Consider the following 25,655-nt stretch of genomic DNA (forward strand, 5'->3'; position numbering starts at 1 on the left):
GTTTAGATATTTGTCAAATAGAAAGACTAATCCTGTGCTAAGGAAAAACAGGTTAATCTGCGAACCACAGCAAAGGAAGTGACACATTTATAGGCTACTACACTCGGTCCCTATTTAAAGTCAGGCTGGTATTATATTATATTCATAGTGGTAAGGAATTATGGTAGGTAAAAAACTGGTTTACACAATAAATTACTGGGAGCTTGTATATAGTTTACTCACCATTAGTCAGCAACTCCAACTTTTTGGGGTTTGTGCCAGCTCATGCTTTTTATTAGGTAAAAACAGATAAAATAATGTATTCTTCATGAACAAATCACAACACCCCACATGAAAAAATACTACAGTATACTATGGTATAAATACTATAGTATTGACTAGTGTTTTACAGACTTTACTGTAGTATTCATTGTAGTGTTTTCCAAACTAAACTATAGTATACATACTGCAGTAAAATAAAACTGTAGTATATTCTATAGTAATTAATGTAGTGTTTTTGCAGATTGTAGTATACTGTAGTATTTACTGTAGTATTTACTGTAGTGTTTTTGCAGACTGTAATATACTGTAGTATTTACTGTAGTGTGTTTGCAGACATTACTGTAGTATTTACTATATTTTTATTCGGATAATACTGTACTATTTACTATAGTATACTAAAACATTCTATAGTAAGTGCTACACATGATCGAGCGATACTACAGTGTGTAGTGTAGTATTCTACAGTATACTACAGAATTATATAGTAAGTACTGTAGTATTCTATAGTAAACTGTAGTATTTTTTTCATGTGGGACTGACCTTGACAATTGGGAAATGCTGCAATGGATGATTTAGTAGTTATTGTATTGTAATCAAACTGTCTCTTTAAGAACATAGCTTTTGTTTAAAAATGTCTACATTCTTGCCAAGGGCTCTTTTAATGCCAATGTGTTCGTTTTTTGTGTTTCCCATTCACATTCATTTGATTATGGCTATAACCACTGGGGCGACTAGAGGCCTAGACTTTAGCTAGTGCGGTACCAATAGTGTACGATCAGAACATCCCATCCTTTGTTTTTGGCCTGAATATCAGGAAATTGACCCAGGAGTCGTTCCTGTCATTCGTCTGTCATTTTACTTTTATTTATAACCGTTATTTTGTAAGACGGGTGCCACGTCCCCCAGGAGCCAAATATGTGTTGGCCCAGTATCTAAATACTTTCAGGACACAAATCAGCTTAGCCGCTCCACTGAAGGTTGATGAATGTGTCTAAGAACTACAACACTCATCTAGTGCCAAGATAAAAATCAATATCTTCCTTTTATCAGCACTGTGTGCATTCCCATCAGTATTAAATGTTAGGCTATTTGTGATGAAACCCCCTCAAACGCTCACCACTAGTTTCAATGACTATTCTTAATATAATAATAATAATATAATATGCCATTTAGCAGATGCTTTTATCCAAAGCGACTTACAGACATGTGTGCATAAATTTTTACGTATGGGTGGTCCCGGGGATCGAACCTACTACCCTGGCGTTACAAGCGCCATGCTCTACCAATTGAGCTACAGAGGACCAGGTGATGACAGGTGATGTCATCACAACCAGACCATTGGTGCATAGATTGTGAAAAGAGCAGGAGTGCACTCGTGTAAAAAAGAAGCTAAACTCCTATACAAAAGCTGTGAGGTGGTTTTCATTCTTACAATAAATGGCAGATTTAGACCTGTAACCAGTCAAGAACGCATCAATAACTGCTAGCATACATGACCAGTCAAATGAATCAACAATAAATAAAACATAAAACCAAACCTGACAGTTAAGACATGGAAGTCTTTATTGTTTTCCTATCCTTACACAGTACATTGCAACATTCCTCACTCTCCCCAGCCCCCCCTAAACAACAATCAACATACAATAGCATTTACACCACACTCACACACATCAACATACACGCTATTACACTCACTCACATCAACATACACGCTATTACACACACTCACATCAACATACACGCTATTACACACACTCACATCAACATACACGCTATTACACACACTCACATCAACATACACGCTATTACACACACTCACGCAGTTTTCAATGTAAACAACGCAGGCTGAAAGAGTGATAAAAAAGCAAGGTAGTCAGTCGTCCACTGTTGCGCCCTCGTAAGCACAAGGCTAGTTCCATTTTCTTTTCTCTCAGTAAGTTCAAAGCGGGGTGACTGAAGAGGAACAGAAACTGTCTACATCTTTTGGGATAAACTGCTGTCCACTCAGGCCATTTGACCAACCTTTGTCACTCACACACACACACTGCAGGTGTTGGGAGGTCAGGATGCCCATTCATCCAACCGTCACCATTATAGCAACATGTCCTCAAGTGTCTTTTAAATGCACTGTCTGAAATGTTATCTTCTTTGAAGTTATGCGATAGGAAGAGGGGGAGGGGGTAGAGAGAGAAATAGATGGAGAGAAGTTAGTGTGAGAGGGAAGAGGAACGTCAAGAATTAGTGTGACACGTTCTTTTCCCATGATCCTCTGCGGTAGAGGAAAAAGGCCTTGTTTTACTTCCCTTGTATGGGTCAGGATGGATTGATCGTCCGTTACCTAGCAACACTCTCTGGCGTCACTCACAAACCCGTCCGTCGCTGCATTACCTCTTAGCACGCACAAAGTACAAGGCGTTGGTTTTAGGGTAGTACTTCACGTTCTGCTTCTTGTCCATCAAGCCCCCGAATATGATGAGCTCGCCCCTACCCTGGACCACTGTGTGGAGGCTGGTCTCGGGGGGGCCTGTGACGGCGGCGGGGGTGCCGTTCCCGTAAACCCTCCAGGAGACGAGACCGGCTGCTTTGGCTTGGGACACGTCCAGAACATACATCTGCATTGGCTTGCAATTGAGCGACTGGTACAGGGGCTTTCCCACGTTCAGGCTCTGGGGCGGGTGGTGGCCAAGCCGCCGTGCGATAGGCGGGATGGAGTGTCCATCAGTCCCGGCAGTAGCAGCCTGTGGCGGGCTGGAAGAGGAGGAGGGGGGTGTTCCCGCTGAAGCCACTCCTCCCCCACTTCCACTTCCTCCTGAAGCAGCTCCTTGGGACAAGGGGTTTGATGATAATGAAGATGACAGGTTTTTGACAGCCTCCAGGCCTCGTCTCAGAGCTGCGGGGGACACGGCCCCCGGGGGAGTGCGTGGGGAGCCAGGGGCAGGCGTGTGCACGCCATTAGTGCTGGATACCTCAGCAGAAAGGGGGTGGGTGGCAGAGGGGGGAGACTCCCAGCCGTAGTCCGAGGAGACAGGGGGGCAAGAAGGCGGGGAGGCAGCTTGGGCAGGGCTGGTCCGGGGAGATGGGGATGAGCCGTTGAGTAGTGGATGGAGGGAGGGCAGAGGCGGGCTGTCAGGCCCCTGGGAGGGGGATGGCTGCTGAGAGGAGGAGCCGGGGCTACCCTCTCTGGCACCCCCTCTGGCCGAGGGACGTGGTCTCAGTGTTCCCCAGCGGCCGTTCACACAGGGAGCCTCCTCAACGGCCCCCAGGACGACCCCGGCGGCGCCGCTCCTCACAGGGGACTGGGAGCGCAGTGAGGGGGGCTCTGGGCCCAGGGGGCCGGGAGAGGCGCTGATGGGGGAGGGCCGAGAGTTCAGGCTGGGGCTGAGCGGCGCACGGCCAGACGGAGCCTGGGAGAATACCACCACACACTGTCCAACCTGGAGAGAGCGCGAGATGGACAGACAGAAAACAAATAATGAAGGAAGTTGAGTTGAAAGTAGAAAACCTGCAAAACAAACATCCCAACAGTGTTTAGCGCAGTGAGACTGGGGATAGATGACAAACAGAGAGCCACACATACCCTGCAGGCAGGGTGGCACCACAGCTCTGGGGCTCCATGGTCGTCGTTCTCCACCCTCAGCTGCTGCCATGTCCAGGGTGGAGCACCCATGTTCAGGAGCCAGGCATCCTTCAGCAGCTAGCAGGGACATGAGAGAGAGGGGAGGTGCAGAGTCACAAACAGCAAAACAAGAGGACAGAGCTCTTTACGCATTGGAAAATAATAATGCTGCCTTCCACTGGAGAACACAGGTTCTCACCGCATTAGGGCCTCCACAGCCTCCCAGAATAAGAAGAGTCTCGTTGTCAATCACAATCTGTGAGAGAGGAGAATATACATTTAAAAACATATAAACATCTATACAAGACACAAAAAGGTAACTTTATTCCCTGTAAAAACACACAGATATTTACAAAATAAATCAGAAATACTGCATGATGGGGGTATGGACGGTGTGTAGTGGAGATGCAGGAATTGAGATGTGTAGAGGGTGATGGAGGTATTGAGGGGAGAAGGTGTGAAGAAAAACGTCATCCTGACCTGAGACTGGCCTCCTCGTGGGTGGGGGGATGGGCCGGTGATGGTGGGCTTGGACCAGGACCACTGCTCCAGATCCAGAACCCACACCTCGTTACTCCTGATTAGGGACCAATGGCGAGCAGGGGGACACGGTGGGACAAAAATACACACAGTGACAGATTTACAGACAACTATCAAAATTGCAAAACTGACAGTTTGTAATGACATTATTTTCCTTTACTTAAAAGACATTCACACTACAACCTTTCTACATTGTCTAGTTACACCACAACTGTATTCATTCAAAGTGTTTTAACTGATGTGTGTCAGGTTGTCCCATTGTAGCGAGCGGTTTGGCACAGTATAGTAAAATGTGCAGGAAGACGCAAAGGTAAAAGCTCCTCAAAGTAATGACATACATTTGGCGTGCCCCTAGCGATCCTCCAAACACCACCATGGCGCTCCCTATGACGGAGGAGGAGTGACCGGCCATGGGCAGGGGTCCTTGGGTTGTCACGATGCAGTTCCACCTGAGAGGGCACAGGGAGAAGTTTACGGCTTAGCTAGATGAGGGGAAAGTGATAAAAGACCAAGCACTGATGGCTAGGTAAGGCTATAAGTATAATTAAAAACTAAAACCAAAGTTAAGCGAGTAGGCATTGGTCTGAAGCCGAAAAAGAAAGGAGATTCATGAGCCCCACAACGTTATTCCACATTCTAAGCAACAGTGCATTCGGAAAGTATTCAGACCCCTTGATTTTTTCCACTTTGTTATGTTATAGCCTTATTGTAAAATGGATTAAATTGTTTTTCCCCCATCAATCTACACACAATACCCCATAACGACAAAGCAAAAACTGTTAATTTTTTTGTGCAAATGTATTAAAAATAAAAAAACGGAAATATCACATTTATTTGCACCTGAGCTCAATTTCGAGTCTCATAGCAAAGGGTCTGAATACTTATGTAAATAAGGTATTTCTGTTAAGTTTTCATACATTTGCAAAAAATTCTTAAAACCTGTTTTCACTGTCATTATGGGTAAATGTATGCACTCACTAACTAAGTCGCTCTGGATAAGAGCGTCTGCTAAATGACTAAAATGTAAATGTAAATGCATTGTGCGTAGATTGATGAGAAAAAAATGCATTTAATACATTTTAGAATAAGGCTGTAACGTAACAAAATGTGTTAAAAAAAAGTCAAGGGGTCTAAATACTTTCCGAAGTACAACAGACCAACATAGTGTAGTAGGTCAAAGTTGTGTGCTGAAAAGCATGGGTGGAGTAGGCATTTTGGTGCTCATGTGAATTTCCTTTCTTTTTCTTTTTCAGACCAATACCTACTTCTCACTTAAAAACAATGTATATTGAACAAAAATGTAAATGCAACATGTAAAGTGTTGGTCCCATGTTTCATGAGCTGAAATAAAATATCCCTGAAATGTTCCATACACACAAAAAGCTTTTCTCAAAACTTGTGTACACAAATTTGTTTACATCCCTGTTAGTGAGCATTTCTCCTTTGCCATCCACCTGACAAGTGCGGCATATCTAGAAGCTGATTAAACAGCATGATCATTACACAGGTGCACCTTGTGCTGGGGACAATAAAAGGCCACTCTAAAATGTGCAGTTTTGTCACACAACGCCACAGTTTTGAGGGAGCGTACAATTGGCATGCTGACCTCAGGAATGTCCACCAGAGCTGTTGCCAGATAATTTAATGTTAATTTCTCTATCATAAGCCGCCTCCAAAGTCGTTTTAAGAGAATTTGGCAGTACGTCCAACCGGCCTCACAACCACGTGTAACCACGCCCAGGACCTCCACATCTGGCTTCTTCACCTGCAGGATCGTCTGAGACCAGGCACCCGTTGTGGGTTTGCACAACTGAAGAATTTCTGCACAAACTGTCAGAAACCGTCTCAGGGAAGCTCATCTACGTGCCTGTCGTCCTCACCAGGGTCTTGACCTGACTGCAGTTCGGCGTCGTAACCGACTTCAGTGGGCAAATGCTCACCTTCGATGGCCACTGGCACGCTGGAGAAGTGTGCTCTTCACTGATGAATCCTGGTTTCAACTGTACTGGGCAGATGGCAGACAGTGTGTATGGTGTTGTGTGGGCGAGCGGTTTGCTGATGTCAACGTTGTGAACAGAGTGCCCCATTTTGGCGGTGGGGTTATGGTACGGGCAGGCATAAGCTACAGACAACGAACACAATTGCATTTTATCAATGGCAATTTGAATGACAGCCCATTGTCGTGCCATTGATCTGCCGCCATCAACTCATGTTTCAGCATGATAAAGCGCGATTCCATGTCGCAAGGATCTGTACACAATTCCTGGAAGCTGAAAATGTCCCAGTCCTTCCATGGCCTGCATACTCACCTGACATGTCACCTATTGAGTTGCTCTGTATCGACGTGTACAACGGCATGTTCCAGTTCCCGCCAATATCCAGCAACTTTGCACAGCCATTGAAGAGGAGTGGGACAACATACCACAGGCCACAATCAACAGCCTCTATGCGAAAGAGATGTGTCGCGCTGCATGAGGCAAATGGTGGTCACACCAGATAATGACTTGTTTTCTGATCCACGCCCTACCTTTTTTTTTTGAAGGTATCTGAATTCCCAGTCATGTAAAATCCATAGATTAGGGCCTAATGAATTTATTTCAATTGACTGATTTCCTTATATGAACTGTAATCAGTCAAATCTTTGAAATTGTTGCATGTTGCGTTTATATTTTTGTTCTGTGTAAAATAAAACGGTTTTAAGTCATTGACTTTTGAAGGTTGTATAACTCAGCCATAGAGACTAAAAGATATCCCCATGTATACCAGAGCCGCGTCTTTCTTGTGCCTTTTACAGCTTGTTTCTAGCCTAAAGCATCCTATACAAAGATTTTATGCATCCTACACAATTATGCATCCTATACAATTACATAATCCGGGTTTGGTGGGGCATTAGTTGTTGACAAATATCCAACACATGGGCTAGTCCAACATCCATATCGGCACTGTAAATACAATCAGAGTTGTTAGTTTGGCACTGTTGATCAGCACACATTTGGATTCAAATCTCAAGAAGACAGGAGAAGGAGCGTACTGGAATTTATTCTGGATGTTCGAAACTGGTGAGTTCTTCTGATACTAGCAAGCATGCATTTGCACACTATAATGCACAAGCGAAGCTCTGTTTAAATGTGCATTGGGGATTTAACATAGCTAGCTAGCTACATGTGGCTAGCAATTTGTTTTCTCAGCTACAGTGTGAGTTGTGTCCTGTCTGACAGTAAAATGTGGCTAGCTCTTAGCGTAGCTTGGACTATGGAATAGCTAGCTAGTGCTACAAAAAAAGGTAGCACATCGTTTGGATCTTAATGGACAGAAGTTAGCATATATATTTAATAAAAACTGTTGCACCTACAAACTTAGTCAATCCGAAATGTTTTAAGTCCAATGGTAACTTTATGGACAATATAGTCTTGTTTTAATCCGACATCTAGAATTTGAGCTAGGTGGGCACAGAAAATAACTCTGAAAACTAAATTGCTAACAACCCTGTTAACAATCTGGTATGTGGTTCTCGGTGACGGCTGGACGGCTCATGACGAGAGGCGGGGAGTGTGTCGTGTACCTCCAATCAAGTTGATTTGCAAATTTGGCTTACATATGATGGAATGGAGATTTGAATTTATCGTTGAGCTTCAACCAATGCCATACTATTGTGGGGCTATGGGTCTTCAGTCTCTACACAGAAGGAATTGTCATGAGTAATAGCACACTGACTATCAGCCTGTATGAGAGTGAACAGTAGACAATGTGTGATGACACTTACGGCTAAAGGAGTTAATTCATCCACTGGGTCTAGGCCTATCTCCAAACCACCTGGTCTCTTCCGCTTACCAGTTTTTGGAGGGGGAGTATGTGTGGATCTCGTCAAAGAACCTCTCAGGCTGATGTAGTGGGTAGGGGCTAGGGCGAGTCCATCCACCAAACAGCACCAGCAGGTCATTGTACATCACCAGGGTAGCACCCGCTTTAGGAGACGGATAGGAACCTGTGTGGGCAAAAGGACAAAGAATGAGCCTTCATACAGTGCATTCGGAAAGTATTCAGACCACTTGACTTTTTCCACATTTTGTTACGTTACAGCCTTATTCTAAAATGTATTAAATTATTTTCCCCCCTCATCAATACCCCATAATTACAAAGCAAAAACAGATTTTTAGAAATTTTTGCAAATGTATTCAAAATAAAAAGTATTCAGGCCCTATACTCAGTATTTTGTTGAAGCACCTTTGGCAGCGATTACAGTCTCGAGTCTTCTTGGGTATGACACTACAAGCTTGGCAGACCTGTATTTGGGGAGTTTCTCCCATTCTTCTCTGCAGATCCTCTCAAGCTCTGTCAGGTTGGATAGGAGCGTCGCTGCACAGCTATTCTCAGGTCTCTCCAGAGATGTTCGATCGGGTTCAAGTCCGGGCTCTGGCTGGGCCACTCAAGGACATTGAGACTTGTCCCAAAGCCACTCCTGCGTTGTCTTGGCTGTGTGCTTAGGTTCGTTGTCCAGTTGGAAGGTGAACCTTCGCCCCAGTCTGAGGTCCTGAGTGCTCTGGAGCAGGTTTTCATCAAGGATCTCTCTGTACTTTGCTCAGTTCGTCTTTCCCCTCGATCATGACTAGTCTCCCAGTCCCTGCCGCTGAAAAACATCCCCACAGCATGATGCTGCCACCACCATGCTTCACCGTAGGGATGGTGCCAGGTTTCCTCCAGACATGACGCTTGGCATTCAGGCCAAAGAGTTCAATCTTGGTTTCATCAGACCAGAGAATCTTGTTTCTCATGGTCTGAGAGTCCTTTAGGTGCCTTTTGGCAAACTCCAAGCGGGCTGTGAGGAGTGGTTCCGCCTGGCCACTCTACCATAAAGGCCTGATTGGTGGAGTGCTGCAGAGATGGTTGTCCTTCTGGAAGATTCTCCCATCTCCACAGAGGAACACTGGAGCTCTGTCAGAGTGACCATTGGGTTCTTGATCACCTCCCTGACCAAGGCCCTTCTCCCCCGATTGCTCAGTTTGGCCGGGCAGCCAGCTCTAGGGAGAGTCTTGGTGGTTCCAAACTTCTTCCATTTAAGAATGATGGAGGCCACTGTGTTCCTGGGGTCCTTCAATAGCGCAGACATTTTTTGGTACCCTTCCCCAGATCTGTGCCTCGACACAATCCTGTCTCGGAGCTCTACAGACAATTCCTTCGACCTCATGGGTTGGTTTTTGCTCTGACATGCACTGTCAACTGTGGGAACTTATATAGACAGGTGTGTGCCTTTCCAAATCATGTCCAATCAATTGAATTTACCACAGGTGAACTCCAATCAAGTTGATCAATGGAAACAGGATGCATCTGAGCTTAATTTCGAGTCTCATAGCAAAGGTTCTGAATCTTATGTAAAGGTATCTTTTTATGTACATTTCTCAAAACCTGTTTTCGCTTTGTCATTATGGGGTATTATGTGTAGATCAATGAGAATTTTTATTTATTTAATCCATTTTAGAATAAGGCTGTAACGTAACAAAATATGGAAAAAGGGAAGGGGTCTAAATAATTTCCAAATGCACTGTACATACTTCTATGTCATGCATACACAGGTTGGAAGTCAATTTAAACATGACAAATTACATCTGCAAGCAGAGTAAAAAATTACAAAAACAATACATGTTTTCATATTTTGTAAAGCACACGAAGCCATCAAGCAACGTTATTTTCACTTTCCTTGTTACAAGTAGGCAGCATCCACCTCAAGGAATGATTTCTTACCTGAGGCTAAAGGGCGGATCCACTCCTTGCTGTTGAGGTCAAGTCTCCATAGGTCGTTGAAGGCAGCGTTGCAACTACTCTGAGTGCAGCCCCCAAACACATACATGGACTGGTTGGAGTCGTAGTAGCATGCACCTGCAACACACACATACATGGTTTGAGTCACAATGACTTACACCAGGGATATTTAACTGGCAGCCCGTGGGCCAGATCCGGCCCGTTTATACATTTAGACTGTCCCTTTGATCAATTCTGAACATTAATTTAAAAAAAAATTATAATAATAATAAATCCTCGCAAAAATCTAACGTTTAGTGCCAAAAGGAGCCCTCGTTCAATGTTCTCCAATGGGAGAATCTGTTTTCCTGTAGTCCCGCCCATTAAGTGCTGTAGCTTAGTAGTTTAGAGCGTTGTGCCAGTAACCGAAAGGTCGCTGGTTCTAATCCCCGAGCCGATTATGTGAAAAATCTGTCGATGTGCCCTTGAGCAAGGCACTTAACCCTAATTGCTCCTGTAAGTCGCTCTGGATAAGAGCGTCTGCTAAATGACTAAAATGTAAATGTAAATGTCAATCAATATCACCCAACATACCAGTTACAGTCAATCAGAGCTGCTAACAGGGGTACAGGGTCAGTCTGCCCGCCTATTGGCTCCTTCACCGCAGATGAGATCACTACACTGCCTGATACACCAGAGTTTGCTTTGCACTTAACTCAGCGGTGAGTTAAACAACACCATGGACTCAGTTATGGCTATCATAAACTTTATTCCATCAACATCTAGACTGCAACATCGCTTGTTTTCGAACTTATGGGCGATTCACGATATGCATCGACTTTATAATGTTTTCTCTAAATAAGCTTTGATGTACAATTAAAGGTCAAATACACTGCATTTCAAACAGTAAGCAATAATCAAATGAATTCAGTGCATGTGAAATAAGGCTAAATGCATTGAGTGTACAAAACATTAAGAACATATTTCCATGACAGACTGACCAGGTGAATCCAGGTGAAAGCTATGATCCCTTATTTATGTCACTTGTTAAATCCACTTCAAATCAGTGTAGATGAAGGGGAGGAGACAGGTTAAAGGATTTTTAAGCCTTAAGACAATTGAGACATTGTGTATGTGTGTCATTCAGAGGGTGAATTGGCAAAAGATTGAAGTGTGCCTTTGAACAGGTATGGTAGTAGGGGCTAGGCGCACAGGTTTGTGTCAAGAACTGCAACGCTGCTGGGTTTTTCACACTCAACAGTTTACAGTGTGTATCAAGAATGGTCCACCCCCTAAAGGATATCCAGCCAACTTAACACAACTGTTGGAAGCATTGCAGTCAAGGTGTTTGACACCTTGCAGAGTCCATGCCCCGACAAATTGAGTCTGTTCTGAGGGCAAAGGAAGGTGTTCTTAATGTTTTGTACACTCAGTGTATAAGCACCACTAATAATTAAATGACTTTATCAAAATAGTTTAACCTGCTTTTTTTTGCAATAACCACTGATCTGGCTTTCAGGTATTTCTATGAAAATGCCCCTTTTGTTACAAATTTAAAAAGAATTGTGAATAATGCACATTCACTAAGAATGACTAACTTCTTGTAGCAGACATTATAGAAAATTAACACAAGGTCTCAAACAATCTCACGTGCTAGTGAGTAGCCAGCTAATCTTTATATTTAAAGTTGAACCAACTTGGATCTATTTGCTAGCTATCAAGGCACAACAGTTGAATTGTTATGAATACACCCTTCTGTCCGTAACTGTTTGAACAGCATGCTAGCCTGTCAAGTGGCCTACCTTATTTCTCAGAATGAGAAAGAGTTGCCAACTCCTTATATAATTGAGTTTTATGCTTATTGCACATTAATAAAACACAGACTAGTATAACAGTCTTTGGCTAAAATGCTGCTAGCGGTACATGGTACCGCCATGCCGCATGTGGCAAACTGAGCATTCATTTTCCAGAATCAATGTTTGACACTCCTGTTTTAGTAGTGTCTGTTCTGCATGCAATTTAAGGAGTTGAGACATAAAAAGGATTTCATTAGAAAGGTTATCTTCTCCTCTATTACAGTAAAATTATGTTGGACCAAACCGCAAATAGCGAGTTGAAACCACTTGTCAGAGAGGAAGAAGTGTTCTCTCAACTTTGTTGGCGTGTGTGTGTGTGTAAACAGAGAGGAAGAGGCGAAGGGAGAGGTTTTAATCTCGCCAAAATCTGTCCAAAATAAACCCAATGTGTTTATATGGCCTTATTTTGGAGTTAATACTTAGACTGCACAGCCTGGAGTTAATTATCCAGCTTCTACCATGGCCAATCAACTCAATTCAACAAAGCGGTGGTATATATGTATATGTTGTATACTGACTGTGTGAGAAGCGTTGCGTGATGGGTGTTCCAGGATATGGGTATGTACGACTCTCCCACTGAATATCGCCCTCCTGGACAGCCCGCAGAAAACCATGGTAACACTGATATGCAACACCTGGGGGGAGAAAGAGATTGGAGATGAGGTGAGTGAGTGACTACTATGGTTTTATGTGAGTCACAGCCACAATAAAAGCAACATAATAAGTAACACGTCAGTATCTTATAACTGTTTTTGAAAGAAAACATTGTCATGGGTTGACTCAGTGTCCCATCTGAAAACGGGATAAACGTTACTTCACCTATTGTAAAAAATAACCACTTCAGTCAAACAGCTGAGTGGTTATTAGTTTGGGTTTCCACTTGGGTGTCTCAAAATGCAGCATAATGGCATGCTGTTGCCTTCTTGGTAGTGCTGAGTGATTAGTGCTTTTTGAGGTCGGTTTGGTTTCGGTTCAATTATTACAAAAATAATCACGATTTCTGAATATATTTATTTTACATTAAATGCATAATGAAATAATGACATTAAAATGACAGAGCTTTTTAATGGAAATTCCAAAGCCCAAAATTGTGAACATTCAATTACCAAAACATTGAAAATATTCCATTGTCTCCGTCAGGTCAACATTGGGTAGACATCAATAGAAAAATAGGAAATTACTATGAAATAATTAAATATTTAAGTTGTGAATATTACTTAGTTTTATTTGATGACTATTATTTTTAATTCCTTAAAGTCATAATCTCATCTCTGTTCAGGCAGTAGCAGCCAGCCAGCCAGACAACGTTATCTCTGTGTGCTACCAATACTTTCACCAACTGTCTCTATCCCCCTCTCTCATCGTTGTGGTGTACATTCCTCTCTCATGAAGTCTATGTGTACAGTGCCTTCAGAAAGAATTTACACCCGTTGACTTTTTCCACTTTGTTGTGTTACAGCCTGAATTTAAAATGGATTAATTTGAGATGTTTTGTTACTGGCCTACACACACACACAACACCCCATAATGTCAAAGTGGAATTATGTTTTCGGATAAAAAATAATAAACTAATTAATAAAAAATGAAAAGCTGAAATGTTTTGAGTCAATAAGTCTTCTACCCCTTGGTTATGGCAAGCCTAAATAAGTTCAGGCGTAAACAGTTGCTTAACAAGCCACATAATAAGTTGCATGGACTCACTCTGTGTGCAATTATAGTTTTTAACATGATTTTTGAATGACCCCACACATACAATTATCTGTAAGGTCCCTCAGTCGAGCAGTGAATTTCAAACACAGATTCAACCACGTAGACCAGGGAGGTTTTCCAATGCCTTGCAAAGAAGGGCACCTATTGGTAGATGGGTAAAAAAATAAAAAACAGACTTTGAATATCCCTTAGAGCATGGAAGTTATTACACTTTGGGTGGTGTATCAACACACCCAGTCACTACAAAGACACAGGCGTAGTTCCTAACTCAGTTGCCGGAGAGGAAGGAAACCCCTCAGGAATTTCACCCTGAGGCCAATGGTGACTTTAAAACAGTTACAGAGTGCAATGGCTGTGATAGGAGAAAACTGAGGATGGAGAAAACTGAGGATGGATCAACAACATTGTAGTTACTCCACAATACTAACTTAATTGACAGAGTGAAAAGGAAGCAAGCCTGTACAGAATACAAAATATTCCAAAACATGCATCCTGTTTGCAACAATGCAATAAGTAATACTGCAAAAAGTATGGCAAAGCAATTAACTTTTTGTCCTGAATACAAAGTGTTATGTTTGGGGCTAATCCAATACAACACATTACTGAGTACCACTCTCCATATTTTCAAGCATAGCGGTGGCTGCGTCATGTTATGAGCAGGGCTCGGAATTAAGGGTGTCCCGTCGTCCCGGGTACAATAAAAAATATGTCTGGAATGGTTCAAAACAGACGTTGGGACAGTTGCGGGACGATAAGCCAGAAAAATTTAAAATGCTTACAACAGTGGTTCATTACTGAAATGTTTAAACACAAAGATGAGGCTGATGAAACAGATCACAACATTTAGCTTAAAAGTTGATAAACTATAAATAATTCACATTACAAGCGCAGCAATGTGTTTACTCATCTCGGCCATATGCCTGAATGTTCCAAAATGCTATCACGGGATAACACCATTCTCAAACGCGCACCTGATGCTAGAGGTTTTTATAATGCGACAGATGGATATACAGCCTAATAGTAGAAACTTAGAAAGAGGGAATATCTGAAGATGCAACAATATGATTGTGCCTTACTGACTTTGGACAGTAGAAGAAGAAATGCTGGTTGCAATGGCATATCAGGAAATCTTTGCTTTTATTCTATGGTCGGATTTTGGCTGCAGGTTATTAAAAGAAAGGTAAGATAGGCTAAGTAAAATGTCCAGGTTTCAAACAATGATACGGCTGGCTAAGTACAGCATATTTAATTATTTAGGTTAGTTGCTGCGGCATTTGCATTGTCTGTAGGCTATGACTAGCTACTATGGTATTCTAGAGAATATGGTTGGATCTCCCTGACCTGAACCGAATCCACACTGTAAAATGTGCAAAGTATTTCTGCCTTGTGCTGCAACACTGCCTGGCTGGGGGCTGTGCGTGCGCATGTGAAGAGCTGAGTGACAGATTCATTTTTAGAAGCGCATAAAAGTTTGTTTAATTAACTTGAAACGGAAGTCTACTGAAGTGAGACTTTGTCCTTGTGTTCCTTGGCTATTTACATTGTTTTGTTCACAAGCTAGGTTGTTTTTCAATGTTTGAGTTTCAACTGCTAGGGAAGAGAAGCAACGTGGATACTAGTCAGACTCCCAATCTCCAGGCACAAACATGACTCGAGTCGCATTATCAAGGTAACCTCCCGCCCTTAAAGAGGTAGGTGAAATGTTTTGTCTCATCTGTGATATTCTGGTTAAAAGTCTCAGGTCACAAAAAATGTAATTAAACAATATACCACATTGCTCCTTACTAGTAATACATTTATTGATTTAGAAACATTGCAAAGCATGCTCATCTGTTTTTTTGTGTTTTGTTGGTGTAATTTTAGCCAAACATTATTTTTGTCTGGTAAGAAATCTGAGTGGCTGGTAGATTTTTAAATCTACCTGCCACAGTGGCTGATGTACCAAAAAGTACATTTTAGGACCTGGCCGTTAGCAAGTGGTGGCGCTCAAAAAGGTCAAGGCGACCATTCTTCAGTACCTGAAAAGGGAGGGTGAAGCAGAGAAATTGAAGGCTGGGGAACACACACGTTCTTTATTGTATATCGTTGTGTTATGTTGTTTAATGGGGCAGCTGGTGGTGGAATGGAATGTCTCTAACTTAAGTCTATTCAGTAACCAGTTCACAATAACATTGTTCTCTCTTATATACAGTGGGGGAAAAAAGTATTTAGTCAGCCACCAATTGTGCAAGTTCTCCCACTTAAAAAGATGAGAGAGGCCTGTAATTTTCATCATAGGTACACGTCAACTATGTCAGACAAATTGAGGAAAAAATTTCCAGAAAATCACATTGTAGGATTTTTTATGAATTTATTTGCAAATTATGGTGGAAAATAAGTATTTGGTCACCTACAAACAAGCAAGATTTCTGGCTCTCACAGACCTGTAACTTCTTCTTTAAGAGGCTCCTCTGTCCTCCACTCGTTACCTGTATTAATGGCACCTGTTTGAACTTGTTATCAGTATAAAAGACACCTGTCCACAACCTCAAACAGTCACACTCCAAACTCCACTATGGCCAAGACCAAAGAGCTGTCAAAGGACACCAGAAACAAAGCACCAGGCTGGGAAGACTGAATCTGCAATAGGTAAGCAGCTTGGTTTGAAGAAATCAACTGTGGGAGCAATTATTAGGAAATGGAAGGCATACAAGACCACTGATAATCTCCCTCGATCTGGGGCTCCACGCAAGATCTCACCCCGTGGGGTCAAAATGATCACAAGACCGGTGAGCAAAATCCCAGAACCACACGGGGGGGACCTAGTGAATGACCTGCAGAGAGCTGGGACCAAAGTAACAAAGCCTACCATCAGTAACACACTACGCCGCCAGGTACTTAAATCCTGCAGTGCCAGACGTGTCCCCCTGCTTAAGCCAGTACATGTCCAGGCCCGTGCTAGAGTGCATTTGGATGATCCAGAAAAGGATTGGGGAGAATGTCATATGGTCAGATGAAACCAAAATAGAACTTTTTTGGTAAAAACTCAACTCGTCGTGTTTGGAGGACAAAGAATGCTGAGTTGCATCCAAAGAACACCATACCTACTGTGAAGCATGGGGGTGGAAACATCATGCTTTGGGGCTGTTTTTCTGCAAAGGGACCAGGACGACTGATCCGTGTAAAGGAAAGAATGAATGGGGCCATGTATCGTGAGATTTTGAGTGAAAACCTCCTTCCATCAGCAAGGGCATTGAAGATGAAACGTGGCTGGGTCTTTCAGTATGACAATGATCCCAAACACACCGCCCGGGCAACGAAGGAGTGGCTTCGTAAGAAGCATTTCAAGGTCCTGGAATGGCCTAGCCAGTCTCCAGATCTCAACCCCATAGAAAATCTTTGGAGGGAGTTGAAAGTCTGTGTTGCCCAGCGACAGCCCCAAAACATCACTGCTCTAGAGGAGATCTGCATGGAGGAATGGGCCAAAATACCAGCAACAGTGTGTGAAAACCTTGTGAAGACTTACAGAAAACATTTGACCTGTGTCATTGCCAACAAAGGGTATATAACAAATTATTGAGAAACTTTTGTTATTGACCAAATACTTATTTTCCACCATATTTTGCAAATAAATTCATTAAAAATCCTACAATGTGATTTTCTGGATTTTTTTTCCTCATTTTGTCTGTCATAGTTGACGTGTACCTATGATGAAAATTACAGGCCTCTCTCATCTTTTTAAGTGGGAGAACTTGCACAATTGGTGGCTGACTAAATACTTTTTTTCCCCACTGTATATTATTGTATACATGTGGTTAGCATGTTCAATTAATAAATTAGAATGATTAATAATGTAATGGATGTTTGTCTGATTTCATTAACAAATTACGTTTATGTAATATAGACTGTATCCGTCTCAGAAAAACACCAATTACTTTAAAAGCACTGCAAATGACCCATGGTGGCATATCAAAACATTTTAAAAAAACAAGTATTTTCAGTTTGGGATAGTTGAAATTGCACTTCGGGACAGTGACGAAAAAGTTAGTCGCAAGCCCTGGTTATGGGTATGCTTGTAATCGTTAAGGACTGGGGAGTTTTTCAGGATAAAAAATAAATGGAATGGAGCTAAGCACATGCAAAATCCTAGAGGAAAACCTGATTCAGTCTGCTTTCCGGAGGCAGAAGAAATGCACACCAAGTTAGGCGAGGTGATGGCTAGCGGAGTAGAACACTGGAAAAAGAAAATGAGCGCTGCACACTCTAGGAGCTCGAATGCAATAATTTAATAACATTTTGACAGTCAAGCTGCTTTCATCAGGGTATAATGACAAACACTGCGGGTCACTAGTTTATATAGAGTTTGAAAGGACACACATGGGTGTCTGTAATCATGGCCGGCTGTGGCTTGATTTCATTGGATCGATTTACATATAAATAGAACATTTAAAAAAGCATGAATGGATTACATATGATCAGAGATACCATTTGACTACATAGGCCTCCAAACATTATTTACAATGGATAGTAAAAACACAATAATCACAAGCGTGGCTTCAGATCAAACCGAAGGGAGCAAGGGTCTTTAAATTAAAGATTCAGACGGCCTCTCGTTTTAACAATAAATTGTCAAAGTCACCCCCCCTCTCCTAAGGAGGGTGACGTGTTCGATGCCAATAAAGCGAAGGGACAAAATAGAGTGGTTCGCTTCCAAAAAGTGGGCCGCAACTGGGTCCGTCAAGTTTTTGCACCTAATGGTGCTATGATGCTCAGAGATTCTTACTTTTAGTTTGTGCTTTGCCCACATACTTTTTTACACAAGGACAAGTTATAAAATAAATAACTGCCTTATTTGAGCATGTGATAACACCTTTGATTGATCTGTTTCCCTGTTTGGAGGTGTTTTAAGGATCTACATTTGTAAACGCTATTGTATTGAGCGCAGCCATTACTTGTAGTTTCCATCCGGATGGGGCGCAAGGAGATGTCGTGCGGGGGTATTTTGGGGTGGTAAATCACAGTGTTTACCACTTGATCTCAGATTTCTGCCCCGCGAGAACACGACCAAGGGAGGGTCAGAAAAAACACATTACCAATACTGTCATCGGATCTCAGAATGTGCCAATGTTTGTGAACGATTCCCTTAAATTTGTTCAGAGCACTTTGAATAGCACGTAGTAAGAACACAAGAATGAATATTTTTGCGAGACTGTCCTTGAATGAAAGCATGTCTTCTTTTTTTGTATTTTTTCTCAACGGCAGTATTCATCTGACCATTTTTGTACCCCCTTTCCTTGAATATTCTTTGCATCTCAGCCATGTTTCAGTTGAAATCTGATAGTTTACTTGCAAATTCCTATGATTCGGCAGAATTGGCTGTGGGGCAAACTATTTTTCAAGTGAAGCGGGTGACCGCTATCAACCCTCAAACTGTTACGATCAGTGGGTTTCCTGTAATTCAGTCTGCTTTCCACCAGACACTGGGAGATGAATTCACCTTTCAGCAAGACAATAACTTAAGACAAGGCCAAATCTACACTGGAGTTGCTTACCTAGAAGACGGTGAATGTTCCCGAGTGGCCGAGTTACAGTTTTGACTTAAATCAGTTTGAAAATCTTTGGCAAGACCTTAAAATGGTTATCTAGCAATGATAAACAACCAATTTGACAGCGCTTGGAGAATTTTGAAAAGAATAACAGGCAAATCTTGCACAATCCAGGTGTGAAAAGCTCTTAGATACTTACCCAGAAAGACTCATAGCTGTAATCACCTCCAAATGTGATTATAACATGTACTGACTCAGGAGGTTGAATACTAATTCTAATCAAGATATTAGTATTTTTTCTTTAATATGTTTTTTTTTTTACAAATATTATAATTTTTCTTCCACTTTGACAGAGTATTTTGTGTAGACAAAAAATGACAATTAAATCTATTTTAATTTCACTTTGTAACTACAAAATATCTAACCTAATGTAGCAGGCGTAAAAGTGTATCCATCTCTGTCCGAGCCAGAAAATACAGGCACGATGGATTATGGTCATTGTAGTTAATTACCACGATTCCGTGCTGAACTAGGTTGAATATTTGCTTAACAAAAATATAAACACAATATGTAAAGTGTTGGTCCCATGTAGCATGAGCAATAAAAGGCCACTAAAATGTGCAGTTTTGTCACACAACACAATGCCACAGATGTCTCAAGTTTTGAGGGAGTGGGCAATTGGCATGCTGACTGCAGGAATGTCCACCAGAGCTGTTGCCAGATAATTTTATGTTCATTTCTCTACCATAAGCCGCCTCCAACGTCGCTTTAGAGAATATGACAGTACGTCCAACCAGCCTCAAAACCGCAGACCACATGTATGGTGTCATGTGGGTGAACGGTTTGCTGATGTCAAAGTTGTGAACAGAGTGCCCCATGGTGGCGGTCGGGTTATGGTATGGGCAGGCATAAGCTACGGATAATGAACACAATTGCATTTTATCGATGGCAATTTGAATGCACAGAGATACCGTGACGAGATCCTGAGGCCCATTATCATGCCATTCATCCGCCGCCATCACCTCATGTTTCACCATGATAATGCACGGCCCCATGTCACAAGGATCTGTACACAATTCCTGGAAGCTGAAACTATCACAGTTCTTCCCATGGCCTGCATACTCACCAGACGTCAACCATTGAGCATGTTTGGGATGCTCTGGATCGACGTAAACGACTGTGTTTTCCATTCCCGCCAATATCCAGCAACTTCGCACAACCATTGAAGAGGAGTGGGACATTCCACAGGCCACAATCAACTCTATGTGAAGGAGATGTGTCGCGCTGCATGAGGCAAATGGTGGTCACACCAGATACTGACTGGTTTTCTGATCCACGCCCCTACATGTTTTAAGTATCTGTGACCAACAGATGCATATCTGTATTCCCAGTCATGTGAAATCATTAGATTAGGGTCTAATTAATTTATTTCAATTGACACATTTCCTTATATGAACTGTATGTATGCATGTTGCGTTTATATTTTTTGTTAAGTATAGTTCATTTTTTAATCCCATTTTTATCCCCAATTTCGTGATATCATTTTTTTAAAAATCCAATTGGTAGTTACGATCTTGTCTCATCGCTGCAACTCCGCAACGGGGTCGGGAGAGGCGAATGTCGAGACGTGTCCTCCGAAACATGACCCGCCAAGCTGCACTGCTTCTTAACACACTGCTCGCTTAACCCGGATGTCAGCCGCACCAATGTTTCGGAGGAAACAACATTCGACCGACGACAGCGCCCGGCCCTCCACAATAAGTAGCTAGAGTGCAATGAGCCAAGGAAAGCCACCCGGCCAAACCCTCTCCTAACCTGGACGGCGGTGGACCTATTGTGCGCAGCCCTATCGGGCTCCCGGTCACGGCCGGCTGTGACACAGCCTGGGATTGAACCTCAGGTCGTAGGTCGTGGTGCAGTGCCTTAGACCATTGCGCCAATCGGGAGGCCAGCGTCCCACATAGTTCTCGACTTGATTTCTCTCATGAATTATTTGATTCTCTCTAGAGAAACGGCTCGTGGGGCTCACAAAAAAATAAAATATATATCAATGAGTTGTTTGATAACCCAAATTTTTTTATTTGGGTTATTCGCTCAGCACTACTACTTGGGTTTAGAATGGTGGTGGTGGTTGTTGTGTCGTCAGTAGAGAGACATACCTTTAATGAGGCGATACCACTGTTTACACACCAGTGCAGCGGTCTTGTGCTCCTGGTAAGGTGAGAGGAAGGACAGGATGTATTCTAGGACTTCCTCTGGCAGCTCCACCATTGTCCCCTCACCCTCACTGCATCCTTCTAGGTCCCTCTCTCCTCTGCTGGTCCCCACCTTCTCATCTTCCCGCTGTGCCATTCCAACAGGCCCTGATCCATCTTCCTCTGTATCCATGGCAACAAAGTATCCATCGTCACTGTCTGAAGAGCGGGACATTCTTTCTTTCTGTGCCTGGACAAAGATGGGAGATGACACTTAAAAGGTGGGCCCAAAAATAAACAATAATAGTACCTTCCATCAATTTCATCACGTGACGTGCTTTCATGGTATTGGGAAATTACAACAGGGTGGGGATAGACATATCTAATTTAGCAAGCTAGCTTTGGGACAGGGAGTCTATGAGGTTGGAACCAATACACAGACTCCCGCCCGATGTGTCCTAAACTAAAGCTAACTAGCAACCTGCTTAATTAATGTAGCTAGCTAGCTGGATAACTAAGGAAAGTGGTTAGCTAATTGGCACAATACCGTTAGCTAGCTACTAGTAGCGTTAACATCCACCGATGAACGCATCCATTCTGGCCCGCCCTCACTAATTAGAATTTCCATCTATGGTAGGGCATCAAATTAGTTAAAACTGTGTCAAATCATGGATATTTTGCTACCAATCCTTGGAAAACTGTAATACATTTTTTTTCAGTTTATATAACGTTAGCGATTGCTGGCTAGCTAGTGGGTATGTTAGCTAACGTAGCTAGCTAACGCGTTTAGTTAGCCAGCTAGGATGCAGTCAGAAACTACTAGTGGTTTGTTTGGTTTCTGCTCTACTTCTGTCAGGTTTTCAGGGGTAATATTTCCCTTCCAATCATAACCCCAACAGCTTTTATATTCACCACAATTCTGCACGTATTCTTTTGTTGGTTTTCTATCTTTTGAATTATCTCTTCTTATTCACTTTATCAGCTTCTGCAGTAAATCGCCATACTCCAAGCATTCGCCATCTTCATCAGTGGCAGCATCATCGGCAACGCGGGAGCGCGCACGTAAATCGTTATGGTCAAGCAGTAGAGAAGTGAAGTGGATTGGTAATAATCGGTATAGCTAGGTCTATTGGACTAAAATAATGTACCATGACAAACAACCACAACAATATAACTCTTACATTGCTCATTCAGTTTTTTCTTCATTAATTTGTTTACATTTTTGGGATTTGTGTCTATTGTTTTGTATTGTTCGTATTACTGCACTGTTGGAGCTAGAAACATAAGCATTTCGCTGCACCTGCGATATCATCTGCAAAATATGTGTACACGACCAATAAATAACATTTGATTTGATTTTTACACAGAAGAGAACAGGCCATCTCAATTTCTGCACCTGGATGAAGTTGAGACCAAGTTGCCATACCTAAATTAAAGGTCACGTACAATAACAAAGTTGGGACAAACGAAGTCATATAGAGAGAATGGATCTTTAAACGTATAGCTATAATAACCTGTACAACACATAGGTCCTCCTCCTATGTTCAAATCAGTCAACATTTAATTAAATCTTCCAACATTTTATTTATGGAGGAGTACAGTTTTAGGTCAGGAATCAATGTACATATGCAATGTCCATACAATAGAGGTCGCTGTTAACTGTATATCAGGATTTTGTGGCAATTTATACAGATGGTTGAAAAGACCCAAGGACAGGTTGTACTGGGTCAGCATTTGTAGCGCAGGAATGTGGGGTGGCAGTCAGGAAACGTATTACAGACCACCTGGCTGGAAACACGGCAGAGATGATGGCCGTACAGTTGGCCTTGCATGTGCCAAGACCTGCTGTATGAGGTACTCCAAACCCATGGCCGGGTGAGACAGATGGGTATACAGACGATATTTACTTGGGTCCCAGCCCATGTGGTTGGTGCAGGGGAACGAGGCAGCTAAACAGGCCAATAGCAGTGAGAAGGTGGACGTTGAGGTTTCAATGAGCAAGGCAGAGGCAAAAGGCCTGATATGGACAGTGGTGGTGAAGAGATGGCAGGAGCAATGGAATAAAGATTATTACTATGGGCAGGCATCTCTTCCAAATACAGCGATTCAAAATCTAATCAAATTGTATTTGTCACATGCGCTGAATACAACAGTCGTGGTCAAACGTTTTGAGAATGACACAAATGTTGGTCTTCACAAAGTTTGCTGTTTCAGTATTATGAGATATTTTTGTCAGATGTTACTATGATATACTGAAGTATAATTACAAGCATTCCATAAGTGTCAAAGGCTTTTATTGACAATTTCATTAAGTTTATGCAAAGAGTCAATATTTCCAGTGTTGACCCTTCTTTTTCAAGACCTCTGCAATCCACCCTGGCATGCTGTCAATTAACTTCTGGGCCACATCCTGACTGATGGCAGCCCATTCTTGCATAATCAATGCTTGGAGTTTGTCAGAATTTGTGGGTTTTTGTTTGTCCACCCGCCTCTTGAGGATCGACCGCAAGTTCTCAATGGGATTAAGGTCTGGGGAGTTTCCTGGCCATGGACCCAAAATGTCGATGTTTTGTTCCCCGAGCCACTTAGTTATCACTTTTGCCTTCTGGCAAGCATGCTCCATCATGCTGGAAAAGGAACTGGTCGTCACCGAACTGTTCTTGGATGGTTGGGAGAAGTTGCTCTCGGAGGATGTGTTGGTACCATTCTTTATTCATGGCTGTGTTCTTAGGCAAAATTGTGAGTGAGCCCACTCCCTTGGCTGAGAAGCAACCCCACACATGAATGGTCTCAGGATGCTTTACTGTTGGCATGACACAGGACTGATGGTAGCGCTCACCTTGTCTTCTCTGGACAAGGTGTTTTCCGGATGCCCCAAACAATCGGAAAGGGGATTCATCAGAGAAAATGACTTTACCCCAGTCCTCAGCAGTCCAATCCCTGTACCTTTTGCAGAATATCAGTCTGTCCCTGATGTTTTTCCTGGAGAGAAGTGGCTTCTTTGCTGCCCTTCTTGACACCAGGCCATCCTCCAAAAGTCTTCGCCTCACTGTGCGTGCAGATGCACTCACACCTGCCTGCTGCCATTCCTGAGCAAGCTCTGCACTGGTGGTGCCTCGATCCCGCAGCTGAATCAACTTTAGGAGACGGTCCTGGCGCTTGCTGGACTTTCTTGGGCGCCCTGACACCTTCTGCACAACAATTGAACCTCTCTCCTTGAAGTTCTTGATGATCCGATAAATGGTTGATTTAGGTGCAATCTTACTAGCAGATATATCCTTGCCTGTGAAGCCCTTTTTGTGCAAAGCAATGATGACGGCACGTGTTTCCTTGCAGGTAACCATGGTTAACAGAGGAAGAACAATGATTTCAAGCACCTCCCTCCTTTTAAAGCTTCCAGTCTGTTATTCTAACTCAATCAGCAGGACAGAGTGATTTCCAGCCTTGTCCTCGTCAACACTCTCACCTGTGTTAACAAGATAATCACTGACATGATGGCAGCTGGTCCTTTTGTGGCAGGGCTGAAATGCAGTGGAAATGTTTTTTGGGGATTAAGTTCATTTTCATGGCAAAGAGGGACTTTGCAATTAATTGTAATTCATCTAATCACTCTTCATGACATTCTGGAGTATATGCAAATTGCCATCATCAAAACTGAGGCAGCAGACTTTGTGAAAATTAGTATTTGTGTCATTCTCAAAACTTTTGACCACGACTGTAGACCTTACCATGAAGTGCTTACTTACAAGCCCTTAACCAACAATGCAGTTATAAGAAAAAAAAGAGTTAAGAAAATATTTTTTAAATAAACTAAAGTAAAAAATAAATAAATAAATAATAACACAATAGAATAACAATAACGAGGCTATATACAGGGTGTGTGCTGGGGTACAGGTTAGTCGAGGTGGGGCTTGCAGGTAAGATTTAGTTCCTCCCTGTCTCTGGCTCACACTCCAGCACAGTAGGTAGCGGTAATGCACCAATAACTTTGGATGCCAACAGCAGAAAAACCCCAACGAAGAAGAAGAGGATGCTGTTGACCATAGAGATAGATAGAGGACTCTAGTTCCCAAAAGCCTGTTTTAGCATGGGCAGCGCCATTGAGGACTTTCACAATTTTGAAGTAGTCAACTTGGTGGGACTTCCTATGGGTTAAGGAAGGATCACATGATTCCATTCGGATTGTGGTGGCCGAACAACGATGCTGATATGCTGC

At 42.6% G+C, this 25,655-nt stretch overlaps 1 protein-coding gene across 1 annotated transcript; it reads right to left on the reverse strand.

Annotated features, from left to right (window-relative positions):
* Nucleotides 1-1,800: 1,800 nt before the first annotated feature.
* On the reverse strand, nt 1,801-22,495 carry LOC121578088 (F-box only protein 42-like). Its single transcript, XM_041892191.1, has 10 exons — nt 22,352-22,495; nt 21,404-21,689; nt 12,528-12,644; nt 10,157-10,291; nt 8,249-8,402; nt 4,756-4,866; nt 4,358-4,454; nt 4,077-4,133; nt 3,839-3,955; nt 1,801-3,695 (listed from the first exon to the last, which is right to left on the reverse strand). Exons 2-10 carry the CDS (start codon nt 21,672-21,674, stop codon nt 2,646-2,648), a joined length of 2,109 nt encoding a protein of 702 aa, XP_041748125.1. The 5' UTR covers nt 21,675-21,689; nt 22,352-22,495; the 3' UTR covers nt 1,801-2,645.
* Nucleotides 22,496-25,655: the final 3,160 nt, after the last annotated feature.

The sequence above is a fragment of the Coregonus clupeaformis genome, chromosome 12, assembly GCF_020615455.1.
Source record: "Coregonus clupeaformis isolate EN_2021a chromosome 12, ASM2061545v1, whole genome shotgun sequence".
In the NCBI taxonomy this organism is placed as follows: Eukaryota; Metazoa; Chordata; class Actinopteri; order Salmoniformes; family Salmonidae; genus Coregonus; species Coregonus clupeaformis.

Coding starts and splice junctions, on each gene's coding strand:
- LOC121578088 (XM_041892191.1), bottom strand. CDS start 21,674: ATGTCCCGCTCTTCAGACAGTGACGATGGATACTTTGTTGCCATGGAT. Junction 4,134..4,357: donor CACGAGGAGGCCAGTCTCAG/GTCAGGATGACG, acceptor CCTCTCTCACAG/ATTGTGATTGACAACGAGAC. Junction 3,956..4,076: donor GCTGTGGAGGCCCTAATGCG/GTGAGAACCTGT, acceptor TGTCCCTGCTAG/CTGCTGAAGGATGCCTGGCT.